Source organism: Scyliorhinus canicula, chromosome 6, assembly GCF_902713615.1.
Source record: "Scyliorhinus canicula chromosome 6, sScyCan1.1, whole genome shotgun sequence".
Classification (NCBI taxonomy): domain Eukaryota; kingdom Metazoa; phylum Chordata; class Chondrichthyes; order Carcharhiniformes; family Scyliorhinidae; genus Scyliorhinus; species Scyliorhinus canicula.
Genome location: NC_052151.1, coordinates 67,916,665 through 67,938,083, shown reverse-complemented (window position 1 = coordinate 67,938,083; position 21,419 = coordinate 67,916,665). Strand labels below are relative to the sequence as shown.

General features: G+C 47.7%; 2 protein-coding genes across 2 annotated transcripts in view; both read right to left on the bottom strand.

Annotated features, from left to right (window-relative positions):
• Window positions 1-6,142: 6,142 nt before the first annotated feature.
• On the bottom strand, window positions 6,143-13,150 carry LOC119967213. Its single transcript, XM_038799443.1, has 2 exons — window positions 12,951-13,150; window positions 6,143-11,023 (listed from the first exon to the last, which is right to left on the bottom strand). Exon 2 carries the CDS (start codon window positions 7,743-7,745, stop codon window positions 6,588-6,590), a length of 1,158 nt encoding a protein of 385 aa, XP_038655371.1. The 5' UTR covers window positions 7,746-11,023; window positions 12,951-13,150; the 3' UTR covers window positions 6,143-6,587.
• The window catches only part of pex7 (peroxisomal biogenesis factor 7), a 134,802-nt gene continuing 126,407 nt past the window's right edge, over window positions 13,025-21,419 (bottom strand). The window contains exons 9-10 of the mRNA XM_038799444.1: window positions 17,863-17,962; window positions 13,025-13,321 (exon numbers count right to left, since the gene is read on the bottom strand). Of these exons, the coding sequence (XP_038655372.1) occupies window positions 13,253-13,321; window positions 17,863-17,962 (169 nt within the window). The 3' untranslated portion in view covers window positions 13,025-13,252. The remainder of the gene's footprint in view (window positions 13,322-17,862; window positions 17,963-21,419) is intronic.

Here is a 21,419-nt window from a genome sequence, read left to right as displayed (position 1 = left end):
GAGGATTATTGGAATGTCCCTTTTTTAGTCATCATCTATGACTTCTCACAGTAAATGACCCGACTGTTTTCTGTGTGCGAGACTTGGAAAAGTAAAAGGAATCGGAGCCAGGATCTATGATGCTCCCGATGCCACGCCAAAATACTTTGGGGCACAAATGGTTCCACACGCACTGCTAGAGAAAGTGGAGACTGAGCTCGGGCACCTGGAGGGCTCAAGTATAATAAAACCCATGCAATGCGCGGAGTGGGCCGCATCTGTCGTTTCTGTCCTCAAACTTGATAAATCAGTCTGCCTCTATGGGGATTATAAACTCAGTTTAAAAAAAATATATTTTTATTCAAGGCTTTTTACATATATACACAGAATATCAAAATAACACATCAACGCAACAGACAACCGCAGATCTCCAAACCTTGCCAATACCAAAACCAACCACATCCCACCTTCCCCATTTTAACCCCCTTACCCCTCCCAAAGCCCCCTCCCCCCTTGCTGACCTCTCAATTTTCCTTGAAGAAATTCAGCCAGGTCACTCACCCATAACCCTGTTCTCGGTGACACCGAGCCCCTCCAACACAACAAAATCCGTCTCCTGTGATGATAACAACAATTGTAAAATAAGGTACAACAAGGACTATCAAGGAGACAAAGGCAAAAACATCGACCTCTCTTTCCCCCCCGCGCCCTCCACGCCCCCCCCCCCCGCCCTTCCCCCTCCCCTCCCCCAGACTCTCGGGTTTTCTGACACATCAAATATCACCACCTCCGGACTCGGAACCACCCCCTACACGCAGCACCTCGGACATCACGTCCGAGAACACCCTCAGTCTTGGACACACCCAGAACATGTGGACTTGATTCGCCCCCCCCGCCCTGCGTACCTCCCACACCTATCCTCCACTCCCGCAAAGAACCTGCTCGTCCTCACCACCATCATGTGGGCTCTATGCACCACTTGAAATTGGATGAAGTTTAACCTCACACACGAAAATTACATGTTCACCCTTCGCAAGGACTCCACCCACGTACCAGCCCGCACCTCCCCTCTCCTCCCAGCTCCTCCTCCCATTTGTGTTTAATATCTTCCTTGTTAGAAATATCCAACACCTTTCCCTTTCTTATTTTGTCCTTCAATAACACCAGAGGTGTTATCCTGCAACACCAGAGGCGGTAGCCCCAAAATCTCCTCACAAAATCCCTCACCTGCAGATACCTAAAGCCAACTCATATTCAATCTGCCACCCCTGAAATCTCATGTCCAGCCCCGCCGGCACAAACCTATGGTTGTCGCAAATTGGCACCCACAGCGACATGACCTCCAGCTCAAAATGTTGCCCAGACTGCCCCTACACCTTTAACACAGACACCACCACTGGGCTCACGGAGTACCTGGCTGGCGAGAACGGCAGAGGTGCCAACAACAGAGCCCTCAAATTCATTTCCCCTACACAATGCCGCCTCCACACACCCCCAGAATGACCTCTCTTCCTCACCATTACAGCATTCGCTACCCAATAATAATTTACCAAATTCGGCAACGCCAACAACCCCACCCCCTGCCCCATTCCAAAAGTACCCATCTCATCCACAGAGCCTTCCCAGCCCCCACAAACCCCCAAATTATCCCATTGACCCTCCTGAAAATGACTTAAGGACAAAGATAGGGAGGTTCTGGAACCAAACAGAAACCTAAGCAGTCCCGTCATTGTCTGCACATGCCCAGCAATCGATAGTGGCAAAACATCCCACCTCTTCCTCTTCATTCTCTCCACCAATAAAACAAGTTCAATCTATGTTGCCGGGCCCAGCTCCACGCCACCTGGATACCTAAGTACCTAAAGCTTGTCCCCACCACCCTAAATGGTAACTCTCCTAATCTCCTTTCTTGCCCTCTGGCATTGATCGGAACACCTCAATCTTTCTCATGTTCAATTTATATCCCGGAAACCCCCCCCCCAACCAACAGCTGGACCAAACCGCCCCAGCACCTCAAACAAATACGGCCACTCCACCTGATCAAAAGCCTACTCCGCGTCCATCGCCACCATCACCTCCGCCTCCTGCTCCACCGAGGGCATCTAATTACATTAAGTAACCTCCACACATTCGCCGACACTGCCTTCCCTTCATAAATCCCGTCTGGTCCTCCCCTGTCACCCCCGGCACACAGTCCTCAATTCGCAAAGCAAACACCTTTGCCAACAACCTAGCATCAACATTCAGCAGCGATATCGGCGATATGATCCACACTGCTCCGGGTCCTTATCCTTCTTTAAAATTAAGGTGGGGAAGCCTGCGACAGTGTGGGGGAAAGATCACCCCTCTCCCTTGCCTCACCAGCAGTGGCCCCAGCTCCGCCCCAAACGATTTATAAAACTCCACTGGGAGCCCTTCTGGCCCCGGGGCCTTCCCTGCCTGTATCACCCTCATGCCATCCAACATCTTCTTCAGCCTAATCGGGGCCCCCAGGCCCTGAAGCCACTCATCCTCCACCTTAGGGAACTCTAACCCATCCAGGAAACTCTGCATCCCCTCTTCTCCCGACTCCTACAGCCTCCCATAAAAGGCCTCAAATGCCCCATTCACTCCTTCTGGGTCAGGCACCACCTTACCCCCCTCGTCTCTCACCCTACCAATCTCCCTCGATGCTGACTGCTCCCTCAACTGGCGGGTCAGCATCCTGCTCGCCTTCTCCCAGTGTATGTACACTGCCCCTTGCCCCTTGGCCAGCCGAGTAATTGCCCCAGTGCCTTTCCTGTGGACACTAATACAAATTCCATCAGGAGTCTCTCCCTTAACAACCCCTTCTCCGGCTCCACCCTGTTCGTGTGCACGATTCAAAATAAATTCCTCCCTGACTACCGCTTTGAGTGTCTCCACAGCTTGATCTTCCCCTTGCCACGTAGCCCTGGATGGCAGCCAATCCACTCACACACCTCCTCATCCACCAACTGCCCCACATCTAAACTCCACTGCGGCTGTTGGGCCTCTCCCTGAACCACCCACAAATCCACCCAATGTGGCGGGTAGTCAGAAAGCACAATCGGCAAATACTCCTGAGTCGGCCACCCCTGACAGTAGCACCTTGTCAATCACAAATAAAATCAATCCAGGAGTACTCCCAATGCACATGAGAGAAGAATAAAAACTCCTTCGCCCTTGGCCTCCCAAACATCCATGGGTCCGGCCCCTCCCCCATGTGTTCCATAAACTCCAGAGTCACCGCCGACACCCTCGATGACTTAAGGCTCAACTGATCCAACCCGGGTCCAGGACCATATTGGAATCCATTCAAGAGCAGCCGATGCATGTCCAGATCTGAATCATCCCCAAAGCCTGGCCCATAAAGTCCACGTCCCCCTAATTCAGGGCATAAATATTTACGAGGATTACCGGCATCCCCTCCAACTTCTCACTGACCATCATATACCTGCCCCACTGGATCGGTCAAAATGCACCCCACCTCGAAGGCTATCCTCTTATTAACCAGCACCGCCACCCCCCTCGTCTTCATATCCAGACTGAAACGCCTGCCCCACCCAACACTTCCTCAGGCTCATCGGATCCACTCTTTCAATCGCAACTCGAAGCAGCTCCACCACAGTGGCCAAATCCTCCAAAGTTTCTTTCCTTTGCTCCTGGAATTTGTTGTTCAAAAATTCCACCAGGTGCTCCATCGACCAATGGGCAGGCAGCGGCGCTCCCTTGCCCTCCGCCATCTTCCCCTGTGGTCCACCACGAAAACCTTCTTGCTCCAGCTGCTCCCTCCTTCTCGCGGCTCTTCTCATCTGCTGATCCATAGACATGCCCCACCAGAGAAATATTACCTTGCCTGGGCACCCACACACATTTTGCCCTCAAAACAATACCCCATACAGGTGAGGAAGGACTGAAAAAAATCCACCTTGAGTGGGAGCCACCAAATGTGCAATCACTCACTCCATGGCCACGACCAGAAGTCCCTCTAAACTAACAGTTAACGGGGTCTCAAAATTGGACTGGTAGCCCATATCACATATAAAGGACTTACACACCAAACTAGCAGGTGGTCAAACTTTCACAAAACTAGACATGAGCCATGCCTACCTCCAGCTTGAACTAGATGAAACCTCACGTAAATACAACACGAGTAACCCCCATAAGGGCTTGTACGGTCTCATCTCTGCATGTGTCATATTTCTGAGGGTCATGGAGGATATACCCCAGGACTTCCCCAAGTGGCAATGTACCTGATGCCATTCTGATTACAGGGACTACAGAGCAAACTTAAATTAGGCCTTGATGTGCCATCAATTAACACAAGACGAGTAGTGAACAAAACTGTGGCTTTAATAAGCTGAACAGGAAGCCTCCTGGCCAATTATCCCGAACTGGGGCAGGGCCAGAGGTCAGCCACCTTTATACCGAGCCCGAGGGGCGGAGCCATCAGACAGTGGTTTACAATACATATAGGACAGTAACAGTTTACCACAATACATATAACACGCAGTACATATAATACACTAACAGTGGTTTACCACATACCCCCCCTGTTAAAAAAAAAAGTCCAGCGGGGGTGAAGTGAACGTAAAGGTTGAGTCTGTCGGGGGCTTTGACCTTCCGCCGTGATCGCCTCAGTCCCGGCTGTGGTGTGGGCACTGGTGTCGAGATCTGCACATCCGGGAGCGTTTTGTCTTCCTCTTCGCCCAGTAGTTGAGTCGGTGGAGGGGGGGGGGGGGGGCAATGTAGGGGAGGGGGTGGTTGTGATGGTCTCCGGTGGGCATGCGGGTGCCAAATCCCGATGTAGCCAGGTAGTGGTGGAGGGAGACGGTGTAGCGTCGGGGGTGGTGGTGGTGGTCGCTGGGGAACCTGCAGGTGCCACATCCCGTTGGGAGACTGCGTCCTGCCGCCCGTCATGATGTGCCACGTAGGCATATTGTGGGTTGGCATGGCGGAGCAGGACCTTCTTGATGAGGGGATCGATTTATGACCCCTCGCATGCTTCCGGAGGGGGACGGGCCCTGGGACTGTCAGCCAGGACGGGAGCGAGACCCCTGAGGTGGACTTCCTAGGGAAGGCAAACATACATTCGTGAGGGGTCTCATTGGTGGCAGTGCACAGGAGCGACCGAATAGAATGGAGGACATCGGGAAGGACCTCCTGCCAGCGGGAGACTGGGAGACTTCTAGACCGTAGGGCCAGAAGGACGGCCTTCAGACTGTCGTGTTCTCCCTCTCCACCTGTCCGTTTGCCCGGGGGTAGTAGCTGCTTGAGGCGATGCCCTTGCTAAGCAGGAACTAACACAACTTATCGCTCATGAAGGAGGAACCCCGATCGCTATGGATGTAGGTGGGGAAACCGAACAAGGTGAAGAGACTATGCAGGGCCTTGATGACAGTGGCAGAGGTCATGTCAGAGCAGGGGATGGCGAAGGGGAATCGTGAGTACAACGCTGAGGAAGTACACGTTACGGTCAGTGGAGGGGAGGGGCCCTTTGAAGTCGATGCTAAGGCGCTTAAGGGGGCGGGAGGCCTTTACCAGGTGTGCTCTGTCTGGCCAATAGAAGTGCGGATTGCACTCCGTGCAGATCTGGCAGTCCCTGGTCATGGTCCTGACCTCCTCGATGGAGTAAGGTAGGTTGCAAGCCTTGATAAAATGAAAAAAACGGGTGACCCCCGGGTGACAGAGGTCATTGTGGAGGACCCGAAGTCGGTCTATTTGTGCACTGGCACATGTACCGCGGGATAGGGCATCTGGGGGCTCATTGAGCTTCCCAGGTCGGTACAAGATATCGTAGTTGTAGGTGGAGAGTTCGATCCTCCACCTCAGAATCTTGTCCTTCTTGATCTTGCCCCGCTGTGTATTATTAAACATGAAGGCAACCGACCATTAGTCAGTGAGGAGAGTGATCGCCTGCCGGCCAGGTAATGCCGGCAATGTCTAACAGCTTCCACAATGGCTTGGGCTTCCTTTTTGACGGAGGAGTGCCGAATTTCAGAGGCATGGAGGGTACAGGAGAAGAAAGCCACAGGCCTTCCCGCCTGGTTGAGGGTAGCGGCCAGGACAAAATCAGACGCATCGCTCTCCACCTGGAACAGAATAGACTCATCCACAGCGTGCATCGCGGCTTGTGTGGAAAACGCATTTCTCCTTATTGTATGTGAGGTTAAGGAGCTTAGCGGTGTGGAGGAAATGCCGGTGGTTTGCGTCATGGTCCTGCTGGTCATGGCCGCAGATGGTGACATTATCTAGGTATGGAAACATGGCCCACAGCCCTTACTGGTGAACCATTCGGTCTATTTCTTGCTGGAAGACCGAGACCCCATTGGTGACACCGAAGGGAACCCTGAGGAAGTGGTAGAGGCGGCCATCTGCCTCGAAGGCAGTGTATTGCCGGTCCTCCGGGCGGATAGGGAGCTGGTGGTACGCGGACTTCAGGTCAACCGTGGAGAAGAGATGGGGGAGGACGTAGAGCTTAAAGTTAGTGTACTCTACGCCCTGTACCGAAAGGGTCACGACAAAGTACCCCCAGATTTCTACGGAATGTGATCCGGAAGCCAGGGAGATTTTCTGGGTTGTGGGTAAAGTTGGGAAGGAGCAGTGTCTTACCGTATCTGGGTGGATAAAGCTGTCTGTGCTCCCGGAGTCGAAGAAGCAGGCCATCTCGTCCCTGTTGATCCGCCATCGTGGATTTCGTGAGATGATGAGGTCGAGATTGGTCGTGTGTGATGGAGGCGAGCTTCGGAAGGTGGCGAGTGGGCCGGTCGGAGGTAGCGGTGGCCAGCGTACGACCGGGTGAGCAGGGGTCCCGGGAGGCAGCAGCGGGATGGTTCCAAAATGGCAGCTCCCATGGGCTGCGCGTGACGGGTGGCATCGAAGGTGGTGTCAAAGATGGCTGCCCCCATGGGCCGCGGGTGGAATAAAAGATGGTGGCGAAGATGGCGTCCCTCACGGGTCGCGCGTGGCGGGTGGCAGTGAAGATGGCGGCGCCCTCGGGTCGCACATGGCGGGTGGCGTGGCAGATGGGGGCGGTCCTGACAGGCAACAGGCAGCACTGCTGGGCCTAGGAACTTTAGGGACAGGTCGGGCCTGGCAGACTTTGGCGAAATGGCCCTTCCTCCCACACCCATTGCAAATCGCATTCTGTGCAGGGCAGCATTGACTGGGGTACATACCCTGGCCGCAAAAGTAGCATTCGGGCTTACAGAGTTGGCATGCTGCTGCTGCTGCTGCGGCACAGGCATGCGCCACACTCGAGTTACTTCCAGCTTGTTTGTGAGCTGCACTGTCTCTGGGAGGCCGAGTGTACTCCCTTCTCGCAAGCGCTGGCGGATGTAATTGGATTTATTGCCCGTGACATAGGCGTCCCTGATCAGCAGCTTCGTGTGTTGGACAGCCGATACCGCCTGGCAAGCACAGTTCTGGCCGAGTACCCGCAAGGCATGCAGGAATTCAGCTTGTGATTCTCCGGGGTGTTGTCGCCTCGTGGCAAGGAGGTGCATGGCGTACACCCCGTTTACTGCCTTTACGTACTGTCCCTTCAGCAGCATTATCGCCTCCGTATACGAGGGGGCATCTCTGATCAGGAAAACTTGCGGGCTCACCCGTGCGTCGAGTACTTGAAGCTTTTGGAAGTCGGTGACATCGTCGGTGGAGGATCTGAGGTAAGCTTCAAAGCAGCTTAGCCAGTGCTCGAATGTCACAGTGGCATAGGCTGCTTGTGGGTCCAGCTCCAGGCGATCAGGCTTGAGTGATGAATTCATCTTAAAAGTTTAGCTTATTAAATTGATGTGCCATCAATTAACAAAAGACAAGTAGTGAACAAAACTGTGGCTTCAATTAGCTAAAAGGAAGCCTCCTGGCCACTGATCCCGAACTGGGGTAGGGCCGGAGGTCAGCCACCTTTATACCCAGCCCAAGGGGAGGAGCCACAGGCGGAGCCATCAGGCAGTGGTTTACCACAATACATGTAGTACAGTAACAGTTTACCACAGGTCTAGCAGCAATTTTCAAAAGGAAACAATTTTCAAAAGGAGGGGTACATCTTAAAAGAGAAAGGTGAGTTTTCCAGGCAAGTGAAGTAACCTATCTTGGCTACCAGGGAGACAAAAAAGTCCTACATCCCATGGAAAACAAAGTCAAAGCCGTTGGGAAAGTGCCTATCCCATTATCTGCTGCAGAACTGTAATCTTTTCTAGGGCTAGTCAATTATTATGGGAAGTTCGTCCCGAACTTGGCAACCTTGCTGTTGTCATTACATCGATAATTGAAGAAATACAAGAAATGGTCTTGGGAGGTACCAAAAGATGAGGCATTTGAAAGGGTAAGCTACTATTGTCAAATTTACTGGGTCATTATGATCCGAAGAAGGAGCTCATAATGATGCAACGCCTTTCCTTATGGTGTTAGGGCAGTACTCTCACTTTGTTGGAAAGACAGCACAGAAAGACCTATTGCCAATGTGTCCCGGACTCTTTCGGATGCAGAGCGGCGCTACTCGCAGATTGAGAAGGAAGGCTTGGCGGTCATATTTGGTGTAAAGAATTTCGCCAGTATGTCTATGGCAGGTATTTTGTGATGGCAACAGACTGCAAGCATTTATTGGGCCTTTTTAAAGAAGATAGGGCAATACCTCCAATCACCTATGCCCGGATTCAGCTCTGGGTCTTGTTATTGGCAGCCTACGAATATTCCTTAAAGCATCGCCCTGGATTGTGAATAACCAACACTGATGCCTTGCGTTTTCTCCCACTGCCCACAAGTCTGGCTTATTTGACTGCATTAGAAAAGGTCACGATGACCTTGAATTTCTTCAAAGTCCAACTCGTATTGGCGAAACAAATCAAAGCTTAAAATACGTAATCCTGAGTGGCGGGATCCAAGGACAACTCTCTGATGACATGAAGCCATATCTTACTTTTCTTGGGTTCTATGACCCTGATCTTGGTGGATGGGTAGCCCAAGTGGATGGAGGTACATCGCATGGCCTCTATGACCTCTCCTGCCATGATTGTGAAACTTCAACAGAGTTTTGTATACACTGCTTCCCAACAATGGCACAGCCTTCATGTAGTGGGGAGTTTCAGTCATTCATGAAACCAAATGGCATCATGCACAGTACGACGGCGCCATATCATCCGTCATCCAAGAGTTCGCAGAGCGAGCAGTGCAGACCTTCAAAAATGGTAAGAAGCAGCTTCTGCCAACCACAACTTTACGAACTGGTTTGGCACAATTCTTATTTGATTACAGAACCAGTCCTCATACCATGGCAGGAGTCACCCCAGCAGAACTATTGATGGGACAACAGCTTTGTGCCAGGTTAAGCTTACTATTTTCGAATTTGGCAGGAAGGGAGGGAGAGCCAACAGCAAAAAGGAGTGCACGATGACATAAGATCTGAGAGTGTTTAAGACTGGTGATTTACGGAATTTCAGAGATGGCTCCAATTCGATCCCCCGAGACATAAAAAAATGGGACTGTATCGTACAAGGTGAAGGTCCAAGAAAAAGCTGAGGAAGAACCTGGACCACTTCAGGAGTACGGAGCTTACCCCCATTGAGGCCTCGTTTCCAACCCCATTGGTGGCCATCACTGGCGCAGGGCCGCCCGTAATGGCCCCTATGCTCGACTCTCCCGATTGTGAGGTCTCGGGTTCAGATATGGAGGCCAAGGAACCAACAACGTTGGTGACCTTTGGTGCTCCCTGTGGAAGTGAAGATCGCTGATCCGCTTCACACCTCCAGATCCTGCTCCGTCTGCCACAGACACGAGGCCAAGTGCAAAGAGGTGGAGGAGCTTCCTTGACTTGGAGGCATTGAGGGCGAAATGAACTTGAGGGGGGAAGACATGTTCTGAAGGCCACAAAGGCCATGAGGGATCATCAACTGATCTCCCCGTGAGGTTCCTGAAATACAAGTTCCCCTATTGAGCGGGCAGGGGCTCGCCCAATAGGAACTATTCAGCGAGTGCTTAAAACCTGCAGCCCAGGCCCAGACCGGCATTCCCCATGATCCCCAGGTTGGAATGCAAGATGGGCAGCATGGTGGCGCAGTAGTTAGCACTGCTGCCTCACAGCACCGAGGACCCAGATTCAATCCCGGTCCCGGGTCACTGTCAGTGTGGAGTTTGCACATTCTCCACATGTCTGCGTCTCATCCACAACCTGAAGATATGCAGGATAGGTGGATTGGCCAAGCTATATTGCCCTTTAATTGGAAATTTAAAAAAAAGGTTGTGACGCAAGTATTGTACACGGCAGCTGCAGCTCTTTTCATTATTCAAATAAACTAGAGTTTGTATGAAGCCTAGCCTTGGCAGAGTTATTACAATGGCCAATTTACTAAGACACTCCATTCTTCTAATTATCTGATGATTCTAAGGAAATCCAAATGCCCCTTCTGGTCATGGATACGTCAATGTATTTTGGGCTTGTGCCAGCTTGCATAGAATTTGTGTCACAACGTGCATGATATATATGTGAGTAATACCAATCTGGAATTTCACCACCTGACTAAACATATATTGAACTGCTTAAAGGACCTTTTAAAGACAAGAAAATAAGTTGGGTAGGGATGGCTGTCTCAAGTCACCTGATATCCAATATTTCCAGTGACCAGCTTCTGGAAGATTCCGACATGGACTTAAAAATTCAAACTATGTAACTTGAACAGAGACAGGACAAACTACTGAAAAATGCTAGGCCACCTACCAAGGCAAAGGTGAAAAACAAACAAGGCACCCTTAGGGGAGCGTGAAGAGAGGGAAATTTCCTTTAATTCAAAGATTCATCAAAACGCATCACTGTCAAAGGGATATTAAAAATGTAAAGAACTGGATATTGAAACAATGGCTGCAACAGACAGCTCTACCCAAAATCCCTTGGAAATACACAAGGGGTAAAGTTATTCAAGCCGAGGCTGCAACCACACGAGAGAGAGTTTACAAGTGACACAGAATGTCTAGAAAGCTGAGTTTTTGCCGTTTCTCACTTTGAAAAAATATGCTTTGCCCAGTTTGAGAAGTCATCATTACCAGGAACCTGCAAGCGAATCAAGATTTTGTAAGAATTGCAACATCTTCTATATCTGACCACATCCCAGAAATCAGCTGACCTAAATGGGCAGCAACATTTAACAGTCAACGCCTCAAGGAGAAGGAAATTATACTTAAACATATAGGGCGGACCTTTCCCTTCCTGAGGCCAAGTGCTGGTGCAAATGGAGGATCCGTGGGTGTTTCACGATGGAGAAATCAGCCCGAAACCCTCACCAATTCCGGTGAGAGATTGGCACCGGCGTCGTGTGGAACACCCGCGGATTGCATGGGAAATGGCCAGAAAATCGGCGGGTCCCGGGCCACACATGTGCAGGGCTGACAAACGTTACCTATTGCACCGGAAAACATGGACATGCACCGGACATGCTGGACCGCGTACCCGCCCACCCCGACCCCACAGACCCCCCCCCCCCCGGCCACCCCCACACATTCCCCCAGCCCTAGCAGAAGCCCCTTGGCCAGCGGGATGGATCCCAGATGCGTGTGGCGGAACTGGACACTGTCCGCAGCCGCACGCCAGGTTCCCGACCACTGGGACCACATGTGACCCGTGCTGTCGGGGGGCGGAGCATCGCGGGTTGGCCGGCTGATGACGCGGCAATGGCGTTGCAACTGCGTGCGGCGCGCGTCCCAATGATGCCAATTTGGAGGGGCGGAGCACCGTGAACCGGCGTCAAACCAGCACCTGCCCTAATTCTGGCGTCGGAAGCCATTCTCCGCCCGATCGCCGATCCCGATTTCTGCGTTTAAGAGTGCCCAAATCATTTTTTCTAATTAAGGGGCAATTTAGTGTGGCCAATCCACCCACCCTGCACATCTTTGGGTTGTGGGAACGAAACCCATGCAAACACGGGGAGAATGTGCAAACTCCACACAGACAGTGACCCACCAGAGCCGGGATCGAACCTGGGACCTTGGTGCCTTGAGACAGCAGTGCTAACCACTGAACCACCCTGCTGCACCCTGCACATAGTCTTTTAACTTTATTCCATTGGACTATAACTTCCCTTATTTCTGATATCTGTGTGTGATGTTGCATTTTCAATATTGTTTTCCCTCGGGTTCAGTGGTTAACAAATTTGCTCTTTCGTCACTCAAGAAACCCTTGTTTGATTGACTCCTTATTGCTCACTGCTTAAATTGTTTAATGGATTTGGATTTGGAAAAGGCATATCCTTGTGAAAAGGAAACTTAAACCTTTGTTGTGACCAACAGAGGGGAGCCGGTTCACTCCTTCTTACCTGGTCATAACAGAAGTGAAGCTCGATATCGAGCTTGCCATATCGATTTGGATGATGTAGATGAGAGAAGTATTTACTGATGAGTTGCTCTAGGGCTTAATTTTCTTCACTCCTACCCCTTAGGGGGGTTAGGGGGAATAGGGTTGGCTCCAGCAATCCTTACGGGTGGTGTTGGGGGGTTATGCCAACGATCCTTGGGGTCGGGTGTTGATGCCAGCAATCATTGACAGGGAAGTGGGGAGGATCCGGATTTTTGTGATGGGGAGGATTGTAGGGGGGTCTTTAACTTCATTTTTGAAGCCAAGCTTGCCGGTGTGTTTAGGCCCCGCCTCTCACAATGACAGCACAAAACGCACATCTCGCTTCAAAAATATGGCAAAGTGTGGGAAGAGCTATTTGGAAAACCTGACTGTTTCTCTGGGTAGAAACACACCAGTTTTCTGACTGAACCATTTTTGGGAATATTTCACTTTGCCATTTTTTGGGAAAATTTCACCCACGGCTTGAGCAGATCCTCTTCACTGACCCAATATTTGAGGATGAACCATGTGATTGGTACAACTGCTTGTAGTCAAACTGGCTCACAGTTTGCAGCCTTCTCGAACGTTAGATGCTATGTCATATTGAATTCACCATAAGAAAGTTAAAAATAAATAAATGGATAACTACCGATATGGAATTTCATCTGCCGCTTTCTCGAGCAGTCTGAAATGTGAACAGATGAAACAGTATTCTGCCGTTCCCATTGCTCAAGCTTTTAAACAAGAAAATAAAACGGTCAATTATTGTTCCCCTTCAAACTGTCCATTCAGCTGAATATATTTTGGTGAAGAGCTTTCCAAATTCACCAAGTAAAACGGCTCACTTTGTAAGAGTTCCAAAATGCTGCATATATACACAAATGAATCAAGTAGCTATCTTGTGCACTTTTTTCAGGACATGATGTTCTAAATCTTCCAGTGATACCAAGTTTAATGACTAACTGTAAGGCAAGCTGGAGTATAGATCTTCACCGTCTCATCCCAGGCACAGTCTACAACCTGTAATGAAAGCATGAGAGAAAACCTGAGTTAGCTGTTCCCAGACAGTGCATTATTTGAAAACTCAGTTAATAAGGTACCAAATCAGCCCAGGAAGATGGCAAAACCACAACTGATTATTAGAATGGTACAATATCTAACTGGGAGAATTCATAATTAAAATTACATCGTTGTTTGGGATGCAGAAAGAAAAATTACATTGATTTTTTTTCATTTGGATTTAGACAGTCAGCACATTTTAACTTCAATGCCTTCATGATGCAATGTGTAATGCACTCTACTAGATTAGCCTATCAATAGAAAAAAAATACTTAAGCATCCCAAAACTGGTTCCCCATTGCATCATAATTTAGAGGTTTCACATACATTGAATCTAAACATTCTGATGCGTCAGCCTGCCTTTGAAATAAAAGGTAGACTGCAGGGTTGTGTCTCTCGGCGGTCAGATTGAGTAGATAGATCTCAAATGGAATTTAATATAGAGAAATGTGAGGTGGCATATTGTGGGAGGAGGAATAAGCCAAGAATGCGTACGTAAACGGTGGATCCTGGGTAGAGAAGCACAGAAAGTTTAAGGGTTTAGGTACACAAATCTTTAAAAATGGAAGGATCAAATGGTAAAACTTTTTTTAAAAAAACATATATCCCAGCTTTTATAAATTATAATTTTGTGCAAAATAATGCTCAACCTGAACAAATTACTGATTCGGCCAGTAGTGGGCAACCTGCAGCCCGCGGGTCACATGAGGCCCACCTGGGTTCTGAGTGCGGCCCACAAGACATTTTGTTGACCACTGCCCAAGCGCCGGGTGGCCACATTCTGCTAATTCCTGTCTGCATAGTTTTCTTCCCACTGGTATGACTGAAGTGCAATGTACGTAAAGCAAGGGCAATGAAGTGAGGTGCATCCTGATTGCCCACAGCATTGACTGCGAGAGCTGTGCGCTCCCTCTCCATCCAAAGTGTAAATATTTATTTCCATTAGAAGTTGATGATGGTTCTATTAAAATATAAATGATTAAGTATTTTCTATAACTCATTATGAAATATTTGGTGTGTTTCAAATGTATTTAATCTTATTCATGGGGTCATGTTTAGTGACAAGCCTGATTTTAATCTTGTGGCTCACTGAGATGAAGGAGGGCCACTCCTGCCGCCCACTCAAGAGCCTAGGATTCCCATCACTGGATTAGGCTTTAAACTAGAATGGAATTTCCAGTGTTGTTTTTAATAAATTTAGAGTACCCAATTCAATTTTTCCAATTAAGGGGCAATTTAGAGTGTTCAATCCACCTACCTTGCACATCTTTGGGTTGTGGGGGTGAAACCCACGCAAACACAGGGAGAATGTGCAAACTCCACACGGACAGTGACCCTAGGGCCGGGATCGAACCTGGGACCTCAGCGCCGTGAGACTGCAGTGCTACCACTGCGCCACCGTGCTGCCCGGGATTTCCAGTGTTGAGTAACCTTTTGGAAGAATGTCAAAACCATGGAGATGGTGCAGAAGAGATTCACTGAGTTGATGCGAGGGATGAGAAACTTTAGTTATGAGGAATGACTATAGAAATGGGGATTATTTTCAGCAGAAAAAAAGGTGATTAAAAGCAAACCGAATGGAGGCCCTTTCTGCCCTCAGGGCGGTGAAATTTTGTCCTTCAAAGCCCAAAACTCTTAAGCGCTTAAGGGAAATCATGTTTAAAATAGCTTGTTAATTTCTCGTCTTTGGCTAAAATCTAAACTATTTTACCTTGCTAAGGGTGTAGGAGCAAGTCTTTGGTTTGGTCGGAGCATTCCCACCTCCAAATTCGAAGTGCAAGGTTCAAATCCCCACTGCAGACAGTCACTGTGAGCAGGGGCCAAAACACTGGCTCTGAATTATGGGTTGACACCCACAGGGATGCTCATTATTGCATATGCATGGATGGTGGGAGTCTGGAACATTCTCCCTTTGTATAATCTGATCAACCATCTTAAATACCAGAATGGAAGGAGCGATCATTATCCTGTCAATCCTGTCACTACTTCACATTTGTTTTCCGAGGCAAGAACGTAAATACTCAGAAACAGCTATTTTGTAAGGATGAATTTCACCAGTTACTCAATCGTAGATTCCCTACAGTGCAGGAGGCCATTTGGCCCATTGAATATGCACCGACCCTCTGAAAGTGTCCTAGCCCCACTCCCCTGTCCTATCCCCGTAACCCCACCTAACCTGCATATCTTTGGACATGAAGGGGCAATCCTTTGGCATAGCCAATCCATCTAACCTGCACATCTTTGGACTGTGGGAGGAAACTGGAGCACCCGGAGGAAACCCATGCAGACAGGGGGAGAAAGTGCAAACACCACACTGACAGTCTCCCAAGGCCGGAATTGAACCCAGGTCCCTGGCACTGTTAAGCATCAGAGCTAACCACTGTGCCAACATGCCACCCCATATTCACACATCGTGCCCCTGCAGTAAACTAATTTAAAGCATCTCAACTGAAGCACACAGTCAGGGGTGATGTTGTGACCTCTCTTTCCATAACATGGTTAATACTGGTCCTTACAGACTGATGAGGTTATGGCAGATCAGGAAGAAATTACTGTTTCATCATTGAAACTAAATTTACCTCCAGCAATACCTTTAATCTCCAATATACCTTGGTTCAGCATAGTTTCCATTATCTGCATCTTATTCTCCTTTTTCCAGTTCTTTATGGGTACTTTAGAACTAGAGGTCTCTTATTCAGATGTGTATCCAATACTTGTGTTTCTTGAAATTCGGATGTTTACTCAACCCAATCTAATCTCTCATTCAGATATTAACAAACTGGAACCAGTGAGAGGCTGACTCCTCTTCTAAACGTTAGCTCAGCTGGGATGAATGCTCGAGTTGGAACGTGTTAATTGTCTGGTTTAGGCTCATTCAACCAATTTGCCTTCTGCCACAGAGTAGATATTCGTGAGCTGACTCACTTTTACACACATTCCCCCTTCCAGCAACAAAATGATTAAAACCATGATCAGAAATAACCAAATGGGGATTTAAAAAAAAACCAAATGGATCCTTTCTTCATTGGCATTATCAATGAATTGCCTGACTGTATTACAGCAGCTCAATGCCTCTTTGCCTACGGTTAATACTGTACAAAATGCGGGCGATGAAATCTAACTGCCCTTGCTTTTCTTAATCCTGTTTGTTCATTTTGATAAGTCTCCAGTGAATGTTGCCAATGGTAAGCTCTCCATTAATTCATTAAGGCACTATACATCTGATCCATTAACTGATTTAATTCTGTTCTATGGCTGCTGTCTCCAATTCATCACCGTACTTTAGCCTCAGCCCCAAGGGAGCTTTCACAGCACTCTTGGGACAATTTGATAAATCAACTGTAGATTATGCCGATAATTCATTAACTTTTGTTTATTCCTGGTGAAAGGAGAGGAGAACTAGAGTAGATGCAGAAGCTTTATTCCCATATTCTGTGCATGAAAAGGCTACTTCTCCAACTGGGCACAAAAATCTGATGTAATCACTGTTTGTGCCATGTTGACAGAAAAAATATAATCCACAGTGTAGCTGCATTTTCTTTGTCGTAGTAGCGTTACCATTTTGTACACATTCATTTTTCACCAGTCAAGTGCATATATTGCCCCAACACCTATTCATATCTTTGTGTTGATTTTGATACAGCGGAGGTGAAGCATGACTGATTATTGTTCTAAAGGCTTGAGCACCTGCTCTAAAATGAACAGATTGTTTATTTCAAGCATTCACTTTTTAAAAGATCAAATAATCATCAATAAGAAAAATACTACTGCCACATACGTTGAGAAAGGCTTTCCTCTTCAGATTGCTTCCTTCCTCTGCTCAAAGCTCTTTGCTGCTGTGACTGCCCTTTACCCACCCTGCCCAAAGGGTAATTTTTCACATGTGAGCCCAGTTAGCAAATGTTGCCAGGTTATTTGACTGAGGAATGCATCACAATCTGACCCAATGGTTTTATGCTCGCCATTTCCTGGTAGAGGAATGGTGAATGGATAATGTCCATAGTAGAAAGCAGGGCTCATTCCTCCACCACCCCACTGATGCTGCTCCAATTGAGACTAGCTATCTCAGCACCAACTCTGAATAAAACCTTCAACTGTTCTGGTCGGCATGGCCCAGTGCCACATCAAGCAGCGCACTTATTAAGCTGATGAGGCCGCTCATAATATTGCACAAAAAAAAGAGCTTGCCTCAGCAAAAAGCCCAGCAGATGTTTCAGTGAATCGAACACACAAAAGCGATTTCTGAAGCCAAACGTACAATTCCTTTTATCCCCTCTGTTGGTTTTATACTAATTAACCAAGATCTTAAGAATATTACACTTGGCTGTGGAATAATAAAAGGTGTACAAGCTGAAAATATGTGTTATTTTGTATAATTTCATGATGCAATTTCCCTGCAACATTTCTAGTTTGCTATTTCTTCCACACCAGGGATCTGGAACTTGTTTATCGGTTTTGTATTAATTCATTTTGATCAATTGTTGAAGTAGTTAGTCACGTACCTGGCCAGGGATATGTAAGCTGAAATCAAGGCCGCATACAAATTCTGTGTGGTGCTCCACTGTTTCAAGAGCCGAGTCAGGCTTGGAAACATCCCAAAACCTACGAACGAAAGCAAACAAATACAATTAGAGTAATTGAATGGACTTAAAATCGTATTTTAAGTTATGACGCAGTACTCCAATGAACAAACTGACCCATGTGATATGTAACTTATTCACTTATTAAAGCTCCAACTGACACAGATGTCCAAATAAAGGACCAAACATTTCAATTTAATGAAAAATAAAATTAATAATACACTATTTAACCGTATTTCACTTTCTCACGGAGCAAGCATGAAATAACAAGATATTTCAAGAAGCACAAAAGGCAAATAGTTGAAGTCTTTATATATTGTGAAATAAGATTTACCGAAATTTTTGGTTGACATCGGAGATAGAAGATATCCTACACTGGTGGTAAACTCCTTTGAATTTCAGAGCTTAAAGAACATTTGAGATTTTTTTTTAAATCTTAAAATATTTCAGCAGGGAACATTGTAAAAATAGTTTTGGTCAGCTAAAGAAGTAGCCATACCTAATTCTCATCTCACTGCTTTGTGCTAATTGCAGTACTGCAGAAACTTCAATGTTTGTTATTAATCATTCTCAAGATGTGGGCATCGCTGGCAAGGCTACCATTTATTGGCCACCCCTAACTGCCCTTGAAAAGATGGTGATGAGTTGACTTTTCGAACCACTGCAGTCCATGGAAGCAATTCCAGGATTTTGATCCAATGGCAGTGAAGGAACAGTGATATAGTTCCAAGTCAGGATAATCTGTGGTTTGATGGGGAACTTGCAGTTAGTGGCATTCTCACTTGTCTGCTGCACTTGCACTTTCAGGTAATAAAGGTAGTGGGTTTGAAATGTTCCAAAAATCATTGACCAATTGTTGCAGTGCAACTTGTAGATGGTACACACTACTGCCACTGTGTGCCAGTTGTGGAGGGGTGAATGTTTAATGTTGTGGATGGTGAGTCAATTAAGTCAGCTACTTTGTCCTGGATATTGTCAAGCTTCTAGTGGGTGGCATGGTGGCACAGTGGTTAGCACTACTGTCTCACAGTGCCAGAGACCAGGGTTCGATTCTGACCTCGGGTGACTGTGTGCAGTTTGCACATTCTCCCCATGTCAGCGTGGGTTTCCTCTGCGTGTTCCAGTTTCCTTCCACAGTCCAACGATGTGCAGGTTAGGTCGAATGGCTATGCTAAATTGCCCCTAGGTGGGATTATGGGGATAGGGTGGGGATTGGACCCGTGTGGGATGCTTTTTCGGAGGGTTGGTGCAGACACAGTCGGCCGAATAGCCTCCTTCAGCACTGTAGAGATTCAATGATTCCGGGGTGCTGTTGGAGCTTCACTCACCCAGGCAAGTGGAATCTATTCCATCACACTCCTGTCTTGTAACTTGTAAATGGTGGACAGACTTTAGAGAGACAGGCAGTCAGTTATTTGCTGCAGGATTCCCAGCCTTCCAACTGCACTTCTTACCACAGTATTTATATGGCTTGTCCAGTTAAGGTTCTGGTCAGTGGTAATCCTTCCCCCCCTCCCGCCCAAGGTTGCTGATAGAGGGGGATTTCATCAACGTTAAAGCTGTTGAATATCGTGGGGAAATGGTCAGATTCTCCCTTGTTGGAGATAGTCATTGACTGCCACTTGTGTAATACAATTATTTGCCACTGATGAGCCCAAGCCTGAATGCTGTCCACGTCTTGCTGCACATGGACATGGACTGTTCAGCATCTGAGCAGATGTAAATGTTGCTGACCAGTGTACAAACATCAGCAAATATTCCCACTCTTGTCTTTAGATGATGGGATAGGCCTTTATAAAGCAGCTGTTCAGGGCTGGGCCTAGTATACTATCTTGGGGAATTTCTGCTGCACTTTCCTGGAGCTGAGATGATTGGACTTCAACAACCATCTTCCTTTGTGCCAAGTATGACTCCAACCAGTGGAGAGATTTCTCCCGAATTTGCTTTGACTTCAAGGAGCTGGGCTCTTTGATGTCACACTCAGCCAAGTGCTTCCTTGGCACCAAGGGCAGTCACTCTCACCTCATTTCTGAATGTCAGCTCTTTGGTCCATGTTTGGACAAAGGTTGTAAGGAAGTCAAGGGGCGAGTGGCACTTGCAGGTCCCAAAATGAACGTGTGAACAGGAAATGACTGAACAAGTGCCAGTTGATGGCACTATTGACGACACTTTCCATCAATCTGCTGATGGTTGAGAATAGACTGATGGAATGGCAATTGCCTAGGTTGGATTAGCCCTGTTTCTTGTGTACAGGACATACCTGAGCAATTTTCCACATTGCCGGGTAGATGCCGGTGTTGTAGCTGTACTGGAACAGCTTAGCTAGGGGTTTGGCTAGTTTCAGAGCACAAGTCTTCAGTACTATTGCTCAAATGTTATCAGGGCCCAAACCCTTTGCAGCATCCAGTGCCTCAACTGTTCCTTGATAACACGTGGAGTGAATCGAATTGGCTGAAGGCTAGCTGTGTTACTGGGGCTCTCAGAAGATCAAGATAGATAATCAACTTGGTACCACTGCTGAAGATGGTTTCAAATATTTCTGCCTTGCCTTTTGCACTGCTGTGCTGGACTTCACCATAATTGAGGGTGGGGATATTTGTCGAGCCTCCTCCTCCAATTAGTTGCTTAATTGTCCATCACCATTCACAACTAGACGTGGCAGGACTGCAGAGCTTAGATCTGATCTGTTAGTTGTGGGATTGTTTAGTTTTCTATAAAGTATGCTGCTTCCACCCTCTGGTTTGCATCTGGACTTGTGCTGTAGCTTTATCAGCATGGCACCTCATTTTTAGGTACACCCAGTGCTGTTCTTGTCATGCTTGTCCTGCACTCCTCCTTAAATGGTTATGGTAGAGTGAGGGATATGCTAAGCCATAAGAATGCACATTATAGTTGAACACAATTCTCTGGCTTTTGATCACAGTAAGAAGTCTGACAACACCAGGTTAAAGTCCAGCATGTTTGTTTCAAACACTAGCTTTCGGAGCGCTGCTCCTTCCTCAGATTCAGAGGAAGGTGCAGCACTCCGAAAGCTAGTGTTTGAAACAAACGTGTTGGACTTTACACTGGTGTTGTCAGACTTCTTACTGTGCTCACCCCAGTCCAACGGCGGCATCTCCACATCCTGGCTTCTGATGACATCGATAGAACACCTAATGCATGTCCAATTTTAACCTGTTCTGAATATATTAGCATGGTCGCAGTGCCATACAGCATGCTGCCAGTTATGCTCAAAGTGAAAATCGACGTTGTTTCCACAAGAGTTGTGTGATGGTCAGTCCCACCAATACTGCCATATACAGATGGAATTGTGATCGGTAGGTTTGTGTACACAAAGCAAAATTCGTTCTTCTCTCCTATTGGATCGCTAACCACCTGCCACATGTGTAGCTTGGCAGCCCTGTCCTTCAGGACTCACCCAGTTCAGGAAGTAGTGGTGCTACCGAGCCACTCTATTTTTAAAAAAATAATTTTTATTC

Excerpts from the sequence above, each read along its gene's own strand:
- LOC119967213 (XM_038799443.1), bottom strand. The coding sequence starts at position 7,745 with ATGAATTCATCACTCAAGCCTGATCGCCTGGAGCTGGACCCACAAGCA.